Source organism: Dasypus novemcinctus, chromosome 23 (genome assembly GCF_030445035.2).
Source record: "Dasypus novemcinctus isolate mDasNov1 chromosome 23, mDasNov1.1.hap2, whole genome shotgun sequence".
Lineage (NCBI taxonomy): Eukaryota > Metazoa > Chordata > Mammalia > Cingulata > Dasypodidae > Dasypus > Dasypus novemcinctus.
In genome coordinates this window covers 18,230,254-18,248,057 of record NC_080695.1, presented here as the reverse complement: position 1 = coordinate 18,248,057, position 17,804 = coordinate 18,230,254, and the positions used below count along the sequence as shown (strand labels likewise).

General features: G+C 39.8%; 1 protein-coding gene across 3 annotated transcripts in view; it reads left to right on the top strand.

Moving 5' to 3' along the window:
* Positions 1 to 17,804, top strand: part of BAZ1B (bromodomain adjacent to zinc finger domain 1B) — a 77,617-nt gene that overhangs the window by 11,745 nt on the left and 48,068 nt on the right. For 2 of the 3 annotated variants that reach the window (XM_058285923.2, XM_071211177.1), the window contains exons 2-5: positions 2,942 to 3,058; positions 6,786 to 6,930; positions 12,187 to 12,388; positions 14,365 to 14,486. In XM_058285923.2, the coding sequence (XP_058141906.1) occupies positions 2,942 to 3,058; positions 6,786 to 6,930; positions 12,187 to 12,388; positions 14,365 to 14,486 (586 nt within the window). The remainder of the gene's footprint in view (positions 1 to 2,941; positions 3,059 to 6,785; positions 6,931 to 12,186; positions 12,389 to 14,364; positions 14,487 to 17,804) is intronic. The other variant, XM_058285924.2, reaches the window with a different exon arrangement.

Below are 17,804 nucleotides of genomic sequence, written 5' to 3'. Positions count from 1 at the left end.
GAGGCCCTGGGTATCGAACCCTGGACCCTCCATATGGTAGGCAGGCGCTCTTATCAGTTGAGCCACATCCACTTCCCCTTTTTTTTCTTTTTAAAATAATATAAACCACAGAAAATAAAACTCAACAGATTCTTGGTTGGTGGAGTGATTTTGCAGTTCTCTGTAGGCCAGAAATTGTTTTCTTGAAGGAACAAATTTGCACCTCTGAGGAATAGGTGTAGCTCAGTGGTTAAGTGCCTGTTTCGCATGTACAAAGTCTTGGGGCCAATCCCTGGTATCTCTTTTAAAAAAATGCATCTCAGGGTGCCTGAGGGCAAATGCAATTTTTAAGTAATCAGGAGACATGGGTTTAAAAAATGAACAAACAAGGTTAGTGTGAGAAGCACAAAGGACCAGAGAAGAGGATTATCAGTGAGGTCAGTTAAATGCTTTATAAAACGTGGCTGGGTGCGAAATGAGGATGAGTGGCTGGATTTAGATAATCTGTTCTTTTTTTTTTGAGAGAAGGGACTGAATTGAGAAAGCTGTACATGGTTGCAATTAGGGAGTGAGGAAGTAATTCCCTGATTTCTGATTTGGACAGTAGGGCCATTCAATGAGATTTGGAATAGCTGATAAGGAGCAGGTGTGAGAAAGTGAAGAGTTTAAAAAAAGATGAATTTTGGAGGCATTGTGGAGGCATTCATGTGATACCAGTCTTGTATGCTGTTGGCAGTATGGGTCTAGAACTAAAGAGAATAGACTGGGCATGTTTTTCCTACTTTATAAAATAACAACTAATAATTAAAAACTTAACTGATCTCTCTTTAGGGCATATTTGTTAATTTACTCTCGTATGTTCTCTGATTGTGTGTGGATTTTCTTAATGTGGCTAAATAATGTATTAAAATGTTACTGAGCTTTTTCAAATGTTTAAATCTACTTTCTGATTCTTTCTCTGTTCTTATTTTACTTCCCCTCCCATCCCCCAGTGCAAACAGACAAAAAAATAACAAATCCATTTTTTTCAAAGATTTCTCTCTCTCCCCCCCCCCTCGTTCTCTCCCTCCCTCCCTCCCTCGTTCTCTCCCTCCCTCCCTCCCTCGTTCTCTCCCTCCCTCCCTCTCTCCCTCCCCCTCTCTCTCCCTCCCCCCTACCCCGGGGGTCTGTTCTCTGTGTCTGTTTGCTGGGTAGTCTTCTTTGTCCGCTTCTGTTGTCAGCAGCACGGGAATCTGTGTTTCTTTTTGTTGCGTCATCTTGTTGTGTCAGCTCATTGTGTCAGCTCTCCGTGAGTGCGATGCCATTCCTGGGCAGGCTGCACTTTCTTTTTGTGCTGGGCGGCTCTCCTTACTGGGTGCGCTCCTTGCGCACATCAGCACTGTGCATGGCCCATCTCCACAGGGGTCAAGGAGGCCTGGGGTTTGAACCGGGGACCTCCCATGTGTTAGACGAACGCCCTTTTACCATTGGGCCAAGTCCGCCACCAAGTCCATCTTTCTTATTAGTTAGATGTGGTAATTTCTCTGTGGAAGCCATGCTGTTATTTCTTTTGCTCTATCTCTTTTTATGAATTTTCAGTGATTGGTAATCTAACTCCTGGTTTTTACTGGTTCTGTATGTTGTGTTGTCCTTTAGATACTAGCACCATCCCAGTGAGGAAAGTAGACGTTTATTTAATTTTGGTACATACGGAGAGAAGTATAGGGAGGAAAGGTGCTTGTGCTATTGGCTAAAACTACTAATTTGGATTACCTATGGATTTGTCTCTACTGTCTGTCTTCTCACTGAACATAACCCTGGAAAATCAAGCATCTTCATATATTAAAAATGAATATTTGTTTAGTTTTGAGGTAATATTACAGAAGGGGTTATTAAAATAATTTTATTTCAACCACTATAAAAAGTGTCACTTGCAAAGTACAGGGATTGGCACCTAACCCTCTAGTTATGGTGTCAGTTTATTTTCTTGCATAACAACTGCTGCTGTTGTGTGTAAAGGTAGTTACTTGCCTTTTGAATTCGTACATAACTGGGTGATAGTGAATTCCAGCTGAGATTGTGTAAAATGAGTTACCATGTATGTGGCACTAATTTATATGAACTTAAAAAATGGTCTAAACCATGTCTGGTAAATGATCTTGTGAATGTAGTAGTATTGGAGACAACATAAAGATTGGATGTTACATCAAAACTATTTTTAGGATTTTAGGGCATTTATTTTTTAAGCCCTAAGAATCAGCAGTAATTTCCAAGGTAGACTGGAAAGCTTTCAGTAAAAGGGTCATTAGCATATGTATAAGGTTATTCCAGACTGCTGATGAGACTGCTGTAGTCATCTCATGTTACTGCAGAACTCAGTGTTAAACTTGGTGACCATTTGAGTTGTGTGACAGTGCCATATAGCTTAAATTCTTTTTCATTATAACTTGTGTGCTAGTTTGCCTTTACTTTTACTTAAGAATTTCTAGTTCTTTATGAGTCTTGTGAAATGAAACCTGGGTGAACTGAGGAAATCACATTTGTACTAAAACATTAATATTTCCGTAACATGGTGCAAACCATTATGATTGTGCATTAGACTTTTTTTTCTTTAAGGAACTACCAGGGATTGAACCTAGGACCTCGTACATGGGAAGCAAGTGCTCAGCCCCTGAGCTACACTCGCTCTCCATACTTTATTCTTAATCATTTTGCTTTGGATTTGCTAATGGAAAACCTTTATTCCAATTTTATCTCCCCATGCTCTACATTATAGAAAAAGATAGTGTAGGTTTTTTTTTCTCTGTGTAATTATTTTTTGGGTATAGGTTGGTTGTCTCTGTTTATTCCAATTTTATCTCCTCATGCTCTACATTATAGAAAAAGATAGTGTAGATTTTTTTTTCTCTGTGTAATTATTTTTTGGGTATAGGTTGGTTGTCTCTGTTGTTTGAATATTGTTTTCCTGAGCCACTGCCAAAAGAGAGTATGAAGCCCGCTTGGAAAGGTACAGTGAGCGCATTTGGACATGTAAGAGTACCGGAAGCAGTCAGCTAACGCACAAGGAGGCCTGGGAGGAGGAACAGGAAGTTGCTGAACTGTAAGTAACAGAAGCATTGCTCTTCCGGCCCCATCTTCACATTTTTAGGAAATGGTGAATGGTAACCCGAAAGCAGTATTTATATTTAAATTTATGGGGTATAAATTGGAATACATTACACTGTAAATTGGTGTTGGGTGTCTTTGCCTAGTAGCAATTTGCTTGTAGCAGAATGTGTGGAATATATACTTAGTCAAGTGTGCATTTATTTATGTGTTCATCAGACTTTTGAGTGTTCTTGCTGTGTACTTTTACCTTGTAAATACTCTGGAAATGTGGTTCTAAGCAAAGGAATTTGATATAATCTAGAAGTGATATGGAGCAAATCAGTAGAAAGTTTCCTTTATTTTGTGGTCACTTGAAATTTCAGGCAATATTTATAGCAACTGTCAAAAATAAAGCACAATTTGAATGACAAGTTATCTTATTGGGGAGGTTAAATTTGGGGTTTTTTAAAAATCCCAGGGAACAAACAATGAGCAGACATTGAGGGAAAAAATGAGCAAAAAACAACAAGCAAAAACACAATAAAATAAGCAGGGAGCAAATGTAGCTCAGCACCTGCCTCCTGCATGGGAGATCCCGGGTTTAGTTCCCAGTGCCTCCTAAAGAAAAAACAAAAACAGACAATGAGCATTCAAGCAAAAAACTAGCACAAACAATGAGCAAACAGACTAGGGAGCCATGAGGGGTGGGGGGATCCTGGGGAGCAGATACAGCTCAAGTGGTTGAAGCCTGCTTCCCATGTACGAGGTCCTGGTTTCAATCTCTGGTACCTCCTAAAAACAAACAAACAAACGAAAAAACCAACTCTCATTGGGGAGCAGATGTAGCTTCCCATATACAAGGTCCTGGGTTCAATCCCTGGTACCTCCTAAAAACAAACAAGTAAAAATCCTATGTTCAAATTGCTTACTTGCCTGGGTATTTTCTTAAAGAAAATAACGAGAAATTGGACAGAAGGAGTACGGAAGAGAACTAAGTAGAAGCTTGGGTTGATAAAACAGTATTCTTTGGGTAATTGGGGATAGAAGCTTTTTCTGTGGATTTATCATTCACTTCTCTTGGTGGGAGATGAGCACAGAGCACATGCAATTTAGTGTATGCTAATCCTATTCTCTTTTGCTGGTATAAAAGAGCACTGGGTTCAGTTGAGACCTGGGTTCTAGTAATGGCTCCGTCACTGACTAATAATTAGTCAAGTCTGTTAACCTGGCACCTATTTCTTCTTTGCTTGGGTCACTTACGTTTTTCTGTCTTGGATAAATTTTATTTATGTGTATGCCTTGTTTAGTGTTCTAGACCAGAGGAGACCAGCCTTTCCTAAAGTAAAGGGCTAGTTGGTGAATATTTTAGGCTTTGTGGCCATATAGTCTGTTGTAACTGCTGACCTGTGAAAGCAGCCTTAGACAATATACAAAGTAATGAGAGTGACTGGCTTCCAGTAAAACTTTATTTACAAAAATGAGCAGGCTGAATTTGATACATGGTTGTAGCTGATCTTTGTAGCACCCCATAAACTTTTTGAGGGAAGAATTTGTATTTGACTTAATAATCTTGAATTGGTTGTAGTGTCTAGGCACAGTCCTTTGCACTATATGTAAGTTTACTGACTGCTTTCTATAAATAGAGATAATGCTGCCTTTTCTAGGTGTTTTTTTTGGGGGGGACATAAAAATAGGTGTATGACAGTTTGTGCAAATGAAATATCATCATTAGCTACAATAAGTATATGAAGGGAACTAGGGTTAGGCCACTTATTATTGCAGGTAATATGATTATATACCTGAAAAACCCAAGAGAATCAAGTGAAAAACTTCTGGGAACAAATGGGAAAATTCATTTTCAAAAAAAAAAAAAAAGGAGTGGATGTGGCTCAATTGTGCTCACCTCCCATATGGGAGGTCCTGGGTTTGGTTTTCAGAGTCTTTTAAAGATGAGCACACAACAGGCAGACAGATGAGGGAGCCATGGGGGGGGATAATAGAAATAATTTTTTAAAAAATTATAAAAAAATAAAATACTTTCCTGTACCAAAGAGATAAAGTACAGTGGAAACCTGGTGGTTTCAGGGAAAACTTCAGGGGACTTCATGAAGAAGGTGATGTTTGAGCTAAAGTGAAGGATAGTTTGTGCCAAACTGTAGAAGACAGGATGAAACATTTGTATTTAATTCAGTCAATGATGGAGGATGTTAAAGATTTTTGAACAGTGAGTTTACCGTTGGAACTGGGCTTTGAGAAGATTAATCTGGAAACAGCATGTAGGATAAATTGAGAGGGAAGAGGCAGGTGAGAAGTCTATGTAGGATTGAATGGTATTGAGGTAGGGTATCAGGAACCATGGCATTATTGGTAATAGAAAGGATGAGATGGATTTCAGAGCCAACCAAATACAGAGGCTGATAGAAGGAATCATTGAAAAGGGCAGGTTTAAAATTTTTTATTCAAAGCAGTAATCTTTTTTTTTTCCTGATTGTATAAACTTGTTATAAAAATGTAACCATACCTAATTAGTAAAAGACCCTGCTCATCGAGGCCCAACCTTACCCCCATGAAATAACTGCAGACAATTAAATTTTAAACCTAAGTATCAGAGAGGCTTAATGGAGAGAGAGGGTGAATTTATGGGGACCAGGTATGGACTCGTGGAATTAAGGAAGCCTGAGGACATCTTGGAAGGATGATTAAGCTGGGAGGGAGGACACTGGGAAAAAGACGAAGGCAATAGTCTTTACAAAGTCAGGGAGACTAGAAGGGTATTGATGGGTGACTACAGATAATTCGGTAGGAATTGTTAGGGAGTATGTTAGGAGATTTTAAGTCCAGCAGTCATTAACTGGAGGGACATTTGTGGTTATTAACAGCACAGGGAGTGACTGAGAATATTTTCTCACCTATTTCATTGTAACATGATAATAAACCTAGTACTGGCATTTGCATGATTTCTGACCTGCCCCACCCCTTCCCAATAAGTATTAAACTATCTGGGCAAAATTGGATATCTAACAGCTATCATTTAGGTTGCTTGCCATTTTCTGCTACCATGAAGAATCCAGTTGTGAATATCTTTGTGTACATATGACCTTTTTGATAAATGCTACCTAGTTGTTTTCCAGGAGGGTTGAAATATAGGCTTTCTGGATGGCAGTCACTTTACACCATTCTTTTGCTCATACTGGGTATGATAATTTAAACAAAATTGTTTTTTGCTAGTTTAATAAGGGAAGCTAGTGGTACCTAGTTTAATATGTGAAAGTTATTAAGTGAAATGTGGTACCTCATTGTTTTACTTTGCAAGGGCTTCGGAGTTGAAGCCATGGTTCCATCCAGCATACTAGTTCTTTCTGATTTATTTTCCTTATCTGTAGAATGAAAACTGTAGACACTTCACCAAGTATTGTGAGAACTAAATGAATGAATGCATGAAAGCATTTTATTAATTGAAACATTACACAAGTAAAATCAATTTATGGTCTCCTATCTAAAAAATGGACAAGGGGCATGAATAAATAGTTCACACCTAAAAAGAGAAATCACTGCAAAGGACAAACTAATGGAAAAATGTTCAGCTTTGTTAGTGATGTGCCTATTATTTTCAATAAATCTTTGTATTCCTGTATTCCCCGGTGCCTTGTATATATTTGCAAATAAATGTTTGAATTGGTCTGAATAAAATCTCTGCAGGTTTTTATGCATTTTCTTGGTAACTAATAACATTTATTCAGTTTGAAGGAGGAGTTTCCTGCCTGGTATGAGAAACTTGTGCTGGAAATGGTTCACCATAATACAGCCTCCTTAGAGAAGCTAGTAGATACTGCTTGGTTGGAGATCATGACCAAATATGCTGTGGGAGAAGAGTGTGACTTTGAGGTAAACTTACCTTTTTGTATGATTTTACTCACTAATCATATATCAGAGTTGGTATTACCAGCATAGATTACATACCATATTTCTGTGTGTGTAAAACTGTCTTGTGTATAAAGTCTGCTTTATTTACTATCAGTCATTATAAGAATCACATTTTAGAGCCATATTCATTATTGGGAATGTTTAATGTTATATCTTTATTTCTCATGTATTAGCAGTTTGGTATTACTTACAAATTCTAAAAAGAAATATAGATTGTTGGGAAACTGGTTGGTGTCTCTGGCCTGCTAACCTTTCGATTGTGTTGTGTTCAACTGAGATGTCTGATTAAGTTATGTTAAGATTAGGGCTCTGATCCGGTCACGTCATTAGAGTGTGACTCAGCATTGAGTCCTAGCCCCCTTGGGGATGAAACAGACATTTCACACAGAAGTAAAAACACAGAGAAGAAGAACACAGAGGAAGAGAGACAGCTCAGTAGACATGGGAGAGGCCCCAGGAAGAAAGATGAGCCTGATAGTCTACAGCTGACCTTGTGGAGAGAACTGAGCAGCTGAGCCCAGAAAGAAAGGAGCCTTGTATCAGCTTATAGCTGAGATTGGAGGAAGCTGGGACCACGGAGTCTTAAGAGGAAGAAGGAAGGCTGAACCCTTGCAGACATCCCCTAATATCTTGCTCCAACATGTGGCCAATGACTGGGTGAGAAAGCACCTCTTATCGTACCTTGATAGGGCCTTATGACTATAAGTTTCTACCCCAAATAAACACCCTTTATAAAAGCCAACAGAGTTCTGGTACTTTGCATTGGCACCCTTTTGGTTTTCTAATATGCCATGTTTTAGTACTTTTTGATAATTTCATAGTTATCTTGGCACATTTTTTGTTTTGCAGTTTTTCATACTTTGTTTAAAAGGCTTTCAGATAATTTTAATCCATGTCTGTGGTACTGACAAGCAAAGGATCTTATGTTATTGCAGTAGTAAGACAATTGACTTTTTCTACTTAAATTTGTTTTCTTTTAATTTTCTAGCACAGTTAGCATACTGAACACTAAAACAATCCCTACATAATTCTTTAAAGCTTAGAGCAAGATTCAGGAGGGAAGGGTAATAACATTTGGAAATATCTGTGTGTGCTCAGTACTGTGCTTGTCACTTTATATAATATCTTGCAGACTCTGCACAGAAATTTTGAGGCAGTAAACCGGCTAAGGTATTTAAATAGCTTGTTCAGGTTTATATAATGCATCAGTTAGGAGTGCTTTCAGCTGTGTAATGAAATAGCTGACTTAGAGTAGCCAGTATTTCTCAGACTTAAATGGGTCCTATGCCCTGAGAGTTTGGTTCAGAAGGTTTGGGGTAGAGCCTAAAATTTTGCACTCTGATAAGCTCCAGCGTGGTGATGGTGTTTACACATTCTGGGACAACACTGAGTAACACTGCTTAAAGTCTTGAAAGTAGGCAGTTTCAAGTTTGGTTACAGAGACTGAATGATATTGCTAAGGACCTAGACTCTTTCTACTCTACATTTCTCAGTGTGTTAGGTTTTGATCCTTAGATTTGTCACCTTTTAGTTGTGACATTGTGAAATGCATTCAAAGTGAGAAAGTGCTCATCTAAGCAGGGCAAGAAAACTTTTACTAGAAGTACGCAAAGACACATACCCCCTTTTCTCCCTCACAGGCTATTAGTTTTCATAGCTACCTTTAGCTGCAGGGATGCTGAGAAAGTGAATACCTGACTTTTTTTTTTTTTAATCTCAAAAGACTCACAGGCTGGCAAAAGGAGTGCAGGAAGGAAAATAGTTTAGGTAGCTGCCAAAGGGTGTATATTACAACAGCCAGTAAGTGGTGGAAATAGGATTGAAGCTCTTGTCTCTGTCATATCTGTCTGGTTCCAAAGTCCTTATTCTTGCACTAAACCACTCTGACTCCCTCTATCTTCTCCCAGCTGCTTTTTTTTTTTTTTTAAATACTGGGGATTGAACCTAGGATCGTGTATGTGAGAGGCAAGTGCTCAGCTGCTTGAGCCACATCTACTCCAAATAATACTTTTTTTTTTTTTAAAGGAGGTACTGGGGGTCGAACTTGGGACCTCACACGTGGGAAGCAGGCACTCAACCACTTGAGCTACATCCATTCCCTATCAATGGGTTTTTTTGTTTTGTTTCTAAGGATTTATTTTTTATTTATTTCTCTCGCTTCCCTGCCCCTGTCCCCCAGTTGTCTGCTCTCTGCCCATTTGCTGCGTGTTCTTCTGTGTCCGCCTATATTCTTGTCTGTGGCACCTGGAATCCGTGTTTCTTTTAGTTGCGTCATCTTGCTGCATCAGCTCTCTGTGTGCGGCCCCATTCCTGGGCAGGCTACACTTTTTTTGTGCTGGGCAGCTCTCCTTACGGTGCGCTCTCCTTGTGCGTGGGGCTCCCCTACGCGGGGGACACCCCTGCGTGGCATGGCACTCCTTGGCGCACATCAACACTGCACATGGGCCAGCTCATCACATGGGTCAGGAGGCCCTGGGTTTGAACCCTGGATCTCCCATGTGGTAGGCGGACGCCCTGTCCGTTGGGCCAGATCTGCTTCCCCTATCAGTGGATTTTAATCACATACTTTTTATCAGTTAGTATCCTGGCAGGGAAGCAGATGGCATATTCAGATGGCAAAATTGAGTTTAGTGAAGGGACTATAAACCTGTGAAAAGAGGTTTAAGTTCATTAGTGATTCAGGAAATCAAAAACCATAGTGAAATAACTTTATATACATACATATCAAGAAAAAGTAAAGATGTTAACAAATTTTGAGAAGAATAAATATTCTTAATATTGTCCCAGGAGACATGCATAAGAATATTCGTAGCAGTATTGGTCATAATATCCCAAACTGGAAATGTCTATCAGCATTTGAAAGAATAATTAAATAGTTAGGTTGTTGAGTGTTCTACAGCAGAGAAAAATGAATACTCCAAAAGGAAGAAGTCACATAAGAATATAGTGTGATTCCATTTATATAAGGCTCAAAACAGGCAAAACTTTTGCTTAGGGATGCTGTATTAGTTAGCCAATGGGGTACTGATGCAAAGTACCAGGTATCTGTTGGTTTTTATAAAGGGTATGTATTTGGGGTAAAAGCTTAACGGTTACAAGGCCCTAAAGAGTCCAGTTCAAGGTTCCTTTTTCACCAAAGTCAGTTGCCACATGTTGAGGCAAGATGGTTGCTGATCTCTGCGAGGTTTCAGCCTTCCTCTCAGCTACAGGCTGGCATAGGGCTTATGTCACTTCCTGGCGCTTTCGCTGTTTGAACCTTCTCATTTCTGTCACATGGCAGGACTGAAATGACCAAATTCTCTTCTCTTCTCTTGTCTTCTTTCATGTGTCTTCTTGAGTGAGTGTCTGTATTAGTAACCCAAAGGGGTGCTGAAGCAAAGTACCAGAAATCTCTTGGCATTTATAAAGGATATTTATTTGGGGTAGAAGCTTACAGCCACAAGGCCATAAGGCAAAAGTTTCTTCTCTCACCAAAGTCTGTTGCCACGTGTTGGAGCAAGATGATTGCTGGTCTCTGCAAGGATTCAGTCTCACCTCTGATGGGTGGGTGTGGTGAGCTGATACAACAAGAGACCCAAGAAGAAAAGCATAATGATAGACTCAAAAAAGCAGGGAACCAGAGGGTCCTGGTTGCCTCCTAAAGAGAATGAGCAAGACAGCGAGTGGCACAATGGACAGGCATGACAGACTGGTGCAACAAGAGGCGCAAGAGGAAAAACACAATGAGAGATGTGGCAAGGTGGGGAGTGAAGGTGGCTTAGGCGATTGGGGTCCTCCCTCCCCTATCAGAGGTCCTGGGTTCAGTTCCTGGTGCCACCTAAAGAAACAAGGAAGACGAACAGACACAGTGGGTGCAAACAACAAGGAGGTGGGGAGAAATAAATAAAATAAAAAAGAGAAATAGAAACACCAATGGCCCTACATCCATTAAAGAAACTGAATTTTTTTTAAAGTTATTATTTTTATTTATTTATTTTAGGAGGTACTGGGAATTGAACCTGGGACCTTGTACTTGTGAAGCAAGCACTCAACCACTGAGCTACACCGCTCCATTGAATTTCTTTAGTTTTAGTAATTAAAATTTTCCCACAAAGAAAATTCCAGGCCCTGATGCCTTCACTGGTGAAGTCTATTAAACGTCTGTACAAACTCTTGTAGAAAATAGATGAGGAGAGAATACCTTGCAACTCATTTTATGATAGTGGCATTGCCCTGGTAACAAAATTATACTAGCATGCTATAAAAAGAAAAACAACAAAATTTCAGACCAATAACCTTCATGAACATAGATTTTAAAAATTCTAACCGAAGTTTCAGCAAATAAAATCCAATACTGTAGTAAAAGGATAGTATATCATGACCAAGTGGAGTTTATTTCTCCCTGGAATGAAAGATTGGTTTAATATTCATAAATCAATGTAATTCTCCATATTAATAATCAAAAAGAAAACCCAGTCTCAGAAAACATTTGAGGGGAGCGGGTGTGGCTCAAGCAGTTGAGTGCTTGCTTCCCACAAGAGAGGTCCGCGACTGGGTTCCCAGTGCCTCCTAAAAACAAACAACGAGCAAAAAAGTGAAGGAAAAAGAAGAACTCGGGAGCTGATGTTGCTCAGTGGTTGAGCACTGCCTTCCCAAATAAGAGGTCCCAGGTTCAGTCCCTGACCCTGGTACCTCAAAAAAAAACAAACAAGTACTTACAGTTTCAGTAATCAAGTCATTATGAGATTGGAGTAAAGATAGATCAGCGGAATAGAATAAAGTCTAGAAATAGACCCTTCGATGTATGTATATTATGTATATGCGATTTTTTTTTTATAGAGTTGCAAAGATGACAACAAGTAGTACTTGTAACAATTTGATATCCATATTATGGGTGATTTTTTAAAAATCTGGAACTACTTTTTACACGTACCTTAGTCTAACTGCTGTGCAGTAATTGTCCTTTGGCCTTAGTACATTGATACGTAAAGGAATTATGAATGCACATGATTCTTTTCTAAGATGTCACATTTCAACCAAGAATTCTGAAATTAAATGTGAAAAAAATCACTGTTTCAGACTACTGGAGAGTTCTATTGAATTTTTGTCAGGTGAGGTGGAGTGTAATATTGGATCATAGGTACCTCATTCAGTTTGTTCTTTCTAAACATTATATTTAGGTTTCCAGTTTTTATTTACTGTTTCTGAATCTGAATCTCCCTTCTGTCTCCTTTATAGGTTGGGAAGGAAAAAATGCTCAAAGTGAGGATTGTGAAGATTCATCCATTGGAGAAAGTGGATGAAGAGTCCACTGAAAAGAAATCTGATGGTGCCTGTGATTCTCCATCAAGTGACAAAGAAAATTCCAGTCAAATTGCTCAGGACCACCAGAAGAAGGAGACAGTTGTAAAAGAGGATGAAGGAAGGAGAGAGAGTATTAGTATGTATATATATGATGCTAGCTTTTCTTAGTGAGTTATGAGACCCTGTTTATTTTATTATACATAAATATTTTAGAGTCCTCTGGCATCTAATTTGTATTTGGGTTTTGTAGATAGACATGCTTTTGTTCATTCAGGGTTCAGAAAACAACTGAAAAATCCCCAATGTGCACAAGACTTCACTCTTCCTAAACAATTAAGACCGTCAGGAAGTCATTCCTTTAGTTGTTTAGACATCTCTGTGAACAATCCTATCTACTCAAGAGGGCAAAGAAAAAGAAATCTTTCCTTTTCTCTTTTTTAAAAAAATTTATTTTGTCCATTTAATAATTGAAAATATAAACAAAAATTTAAAAATATAAAGAAAACATAGTTAAGTAAAAACATACATTTCTCAAATGTACTGGATACTACAAATTTTTTTTTAATACAATATGTTACACAATATATTTGGTTTATAGTAATGCAGTCATACAGTATTTGTCCTTTTGTGTCCTTTTTAAAGTTGAATATATGCACAGATGTGTGGAAGGGAGTGATAAGGAATTGGTTATTTGACTGATGGTGCCTCTTTTCACTCGATACCTAAGGCAGAGAACAGGGAAACCTTTAACTGGGCTTCCATGGAAAGATTTCAGGGGGTCTGTGAGTCTGAATTGAAAAAAATCAACTTATTATCTCTGTTTTCTCTGACCTTTAACTGAAATGTAGCATTTCCTTCATTTATGAATATAAGCAATAAATAAATTACAGTAGCATTTATTTCATCTGACTGGTGAAGGGATTTGTGGAACAAAAAAGGTTAAGAAACTCTGCCTTTAACCTACTAGTGTCTAGTTCATTACCAAGTCTGTCCCCTAAACAGCTCTTAACTACTCTGTCTTTCCTTCTCCATTCCAGTTAAATTTAAATATTTAGCTTTGCATCTACTGTTTTATCTTCAGTCTTACTCCTTTTATTCATCTTCTAATTGCTAAAATTACTATTTTCTTTTTCTTAATTTTTTTTCACACTAGTGATCTTTCCAAAATGTATATTTAGTTAGTTGTTCCAGAAATCATACCTTGGTTTCCCAGTGCCCACAGGACAAATTCTTATCTCTTTCAGGCCCTTTATAATCTCCCCTGCTTCCCTTTACAGGCTCATTTCTTATTGTTTATATAATACACTATATTTACCCATACCTTATTAATTGTAATGTCCAAGTCTTATCCTTTCTAGGTCTTTTCTGCCCTGCCTATCTTTCAGACTAAGTTAGGTATTTCTTCTCTCTGCTTTCATACTGTTCTTCTGCACCAGCCTCTGTTACAGTATTTACCACATTGTATTGTAGTTTTTTACTTGTTGATTTCCCCATAGACTTAAGATACTTGAGGTTAAGGACTTTCATTTTTATTATTTTTTAAAAGATGTATTTATTTATTTATTTATTTATTAATTTTTCTCCCCTCACCCCCCACCCTGGTTGTCTGTTCTCTGTTTCTATTTGCTGTGTCTTGTTTCTTTGTCCACTTCTGTTGTTGTCAGCGGCATGGGAATCTGTGTCTCTTTTTGTTGTGTCATCTTGTGTCAGCTCTCCATGTGGGTGGCACCATTCCTGGTCAGGCTGCATTTTCTTTCGCGCTGGGTGGTTTTCCTTATGGGGTGCACTCCTTGTGCGTGGGGCTCCCCTACGTGGGGGACACCCCTGCATGGCACGGCACTCCTTGCGTGCATCAGTACTGTGCGTGGGCCAGCTCCACATGGGTCAAGGAGGCCCGAGGTTTGAACCGCGGACCTCCCATGTGGTAGATGGACACCCTAACCACTGGGCCAAGTCCGTTTCCCAAGGACTTTTATGATACATCTTTGTCCCCCCTTACCCAGTGCCTGGTGCAGAATAAGAGTTCAATAAAATAATTGTGAATGAATGAGTGAACAGAATGAAAATAATTATTTTTTCCACTAATTTTTATTTTCTATTGATTTGATTTAGATGACAGGGCACGTAGATCTCCACGAAAACTCCCAACTTCACTAAAAAAAGGAGAGAGAAAATGGGCTCCTCCAAAATTCCTGCCTCACAAATACGATGTGAAACTACAAAATGAAGATAAGGTTAGTTGGCATTTTACAGTAAACCTCTTAGGTGTGGTTAATGTTTAATAAAATATCATAGAGTTAGTTTTCTTGTAGAAAATGTGCTCTAGAAAAATGAAAGTGAATGATCTTTCTACACCAAATTCTGAGTGGTTTTTTAGTGTTAGTAGTTAATGACTAAGTTAAATTACATTTTCTTTCCTAGGAAATTGAACGTTTTTTCCTTTTTTAAGTGAGAATTACCACAGTGTAAGAGTAATTTATGTTTAAACTTCAAATAAAAATCTGTTCACAGCAGTTACGGACTTCTTGAGGAAGTAGCTCTTCCTAAATAAAGTAGAGCCTTTTTCTTTTTAAAGATTTATTTTTTATTATTCCCCCCCCCTTCCGTTGTCTGTTCTGCATGTCCATTTGCTGTGTGTTCTTCTGTGTCTGCTTACATTCTTGTTAGTGGCACTGGAAATCTGTGTCCCTTTTTGTTGAATCATCTTTTTTTTTTTTTAATTTAATTAATTTATTTATTTAATTCCCTACCCCCCCTCCCCCGGTTGTCTGTTCTCTGTGTCTATTTGCTGCGTCTTGTTTCTTTGTCCGCCTCTGTTGTGGTCAGCGGCACGGGAAGTGTGGGCGGCACCATTCCTGGGCAGGCTGCACTTTCTTTCGCACTGGGCGGCTCTCCTTACGGGCGCACTCCTTGCGCGTGGGGCTCCCCTACACGGGGGACACCCCTGCATGGCAGGGCACTCCTTGCGCGCATCAGCACTGTGCATGGGCCAGCTGCACACGGGTCAAGGAGGCCCGGGGTTTGAACTGCGGACCTCCCATGTGGTAGACGGACGCCCTAACCACTGGCCAAGTCCGTTTCCCTGTTGAATCATCTTGCTGTTCTCCATGTGTGCAGCGCCACTCTTGGGCAGGCTGTGCTTTTTTTTTTTTTTTGCATGGGGCAGCTCTCCTTAAGGGGTGCACTCCTTGCACCTGGGGCTCCCCTTCATGGGGGACACCCCTATGTGGCACGGCACCCCTTGCGCACATCAGCATTGCACGTGGGCCAGCTCACCACATGGGTCAGGAGGCCCTGAGTTTGAACCCTGGACCTCCCATGTGGTGGGTGGATGCTCCATCGGTTGAGCCAAATCTGCATCCCTAGAGCCATTTTAATATAATTAAACTCAAAAGTAGACTCAGCTCTATATCAGTGCCTTTATAAGAAATTTGTGGCACTAATAATCTACAACAATAAATACTCTAAAGGTACTGTGTTTTATGCGTTCTAAGATGTTCAGTTTTCTTTTTTACTTTTTCTCAAAACTTCATATTTTTTTATTTAGCTTTCTGACTCTGTGCTTGTGCTTTCAACACTTTCACAACGATTTTCTGCTCCTCAATCAGGAAAGCACGCTTGATCCTGTCATGGACACATTTAGCACACATGGAACCACCATAGGCTCTGCTGACATGTTTTTTTATTTTAGATAACCTCGTAAGAACTTTAGGTCTCACAGCACGAACTCCTCGAAGTTGACCTAGGCACACACCACATGCAGATTTTGGTGCTTTTCCAACCTTCTTGGTATAAAGATAAACAGTTCTATTAGCAGGGGTCCAGGATAGCCTAGTTTTGTTAGAAGCAGTATTGTAGGTTAGCCTATGGTGGTATGTCAAACGCTAGACCATTTTGAATGTCTCTAGAAGATGTCCCTGGAAGAGCTCAGTTTTCATTTTTTAACATGCCCAGAATCAGGATGTATCTTAATATCAGTTGGTAAGAATTTGTTTTCTTTAATGATACAAAGAAGCAATATATACCTGGTATATTTCTTTCAAGTACTCATACACCCATATATGTAGAAAATTAGTTCTTAACTGTAGGAGGGCGCAGTGAGAGGATGGATGTGGAAGGTAGCAACTACCAAAGTTCCTAATCTAGTAATTGGGATTGAGAGGGATTGTAACCAGATCTTTTGCCTCTTAGGTACTTGTATGTGTATGTGTTTGTTTTGAGGTACTGGGGCTGGGGGTTGAACTGGGGAACTTGTCTGTGGAAAGCTGGTGCTCAATCACTGAGCCACATAGTCTCCCCTGAGTTGGCTTTTTGATTCATTTGCTGTCTGTCTTTTTTTTTTCCCCCCATTTTTTTACCCTTTTTTTTTTTTTTTTTTTGTAGGAGGCACCAGGGACCAAACCCTGGACCTCCCGGGTGGGAAGCAGGCACTCAATTGCTTGAGCCATGTCCACTCCTCAGGGGTATTGTTTTCTTCCCACATACATGTGTTGATAAGTTTTATTCTATTCCTTTTTTTTTTTCCTAAGATTTTATTTTTATTTTATTTATTTCTCTACCCCCTCTTGTGTCCACTCGCTGTGTGTTCTTCTGTGTCTGCTTGCATTCTCGGCGGCACTAGGAATTGGTGTCTCTTTTTTGTTGTGTCATCTTGCTGTGTCAGCTCTCCATGTGTGTGGCACCACTCCTGGGCAGGCTACACTTTTCAAACGGGGTAGCTCTCCTTGTGGGGCACACTCCTTGCGTGTGGGGCTCCCTTACGAGGGGGATACCCCTGCGTGGCATGGCACTCCTTGTGCGTGGCAACATTGTGTGGGCCAGCTCACCACATGGGCGAGAAGGCCCTGGGTTTGAACCCTGGACCTCCCATATGGTAGGCGGATGCTCTATCAGTTGAGCCACATCCACTTCCCTAGTTTTACTCTATTCTGACTCATTTGTTTTATAGTTAGTGATTTGAAGACATGCATGGATCATTAGGATTTTTTAATAATTGGAAATAGGATGTTCTTTTTAAAGATTTATTTTTTTAATTTATTCCTCTCCCCTTACCTCTTTCTGTGTCCATTTGCTGTGTGTTCTTCTGTGTCCGCATGCATTATTATCCTGCGGCACTGGGAATTTGTGTCTCTTTTTGTTGCGTCATCTTCCTGCGTCAGCTCTCCATGTGTGCTGCTCCATTCCCAGGTGGGCTGTACTTTTTTCACATGGGGTGGCTCTCCTTCAGGGGCCCAGTCCTTGAGTGTGGGGCACCCCTGATTGGGGACGCCCCTGCATGGCACTACACTCTTTGCATGTGGCAGCAGCACTGCGTGTGGGCCATCTCACCACACGGCTCAGGAGGCCCTGGGGATCGAACCCTGGACCCTCCATATGGTAGACGGACGCTCTGTCATTTGCGCCACATCCACTTCCCGGGATGTTATTAAATACAGTTTTTCACTAAATATCTTGCCTCCTGTTTTATCAAGGTAGCTATTTAAAACATTGTTACTAGGGAGTCTCAATCACTTCCTTAATTATCATTAATAATATTCTTATTGATCAAGTAT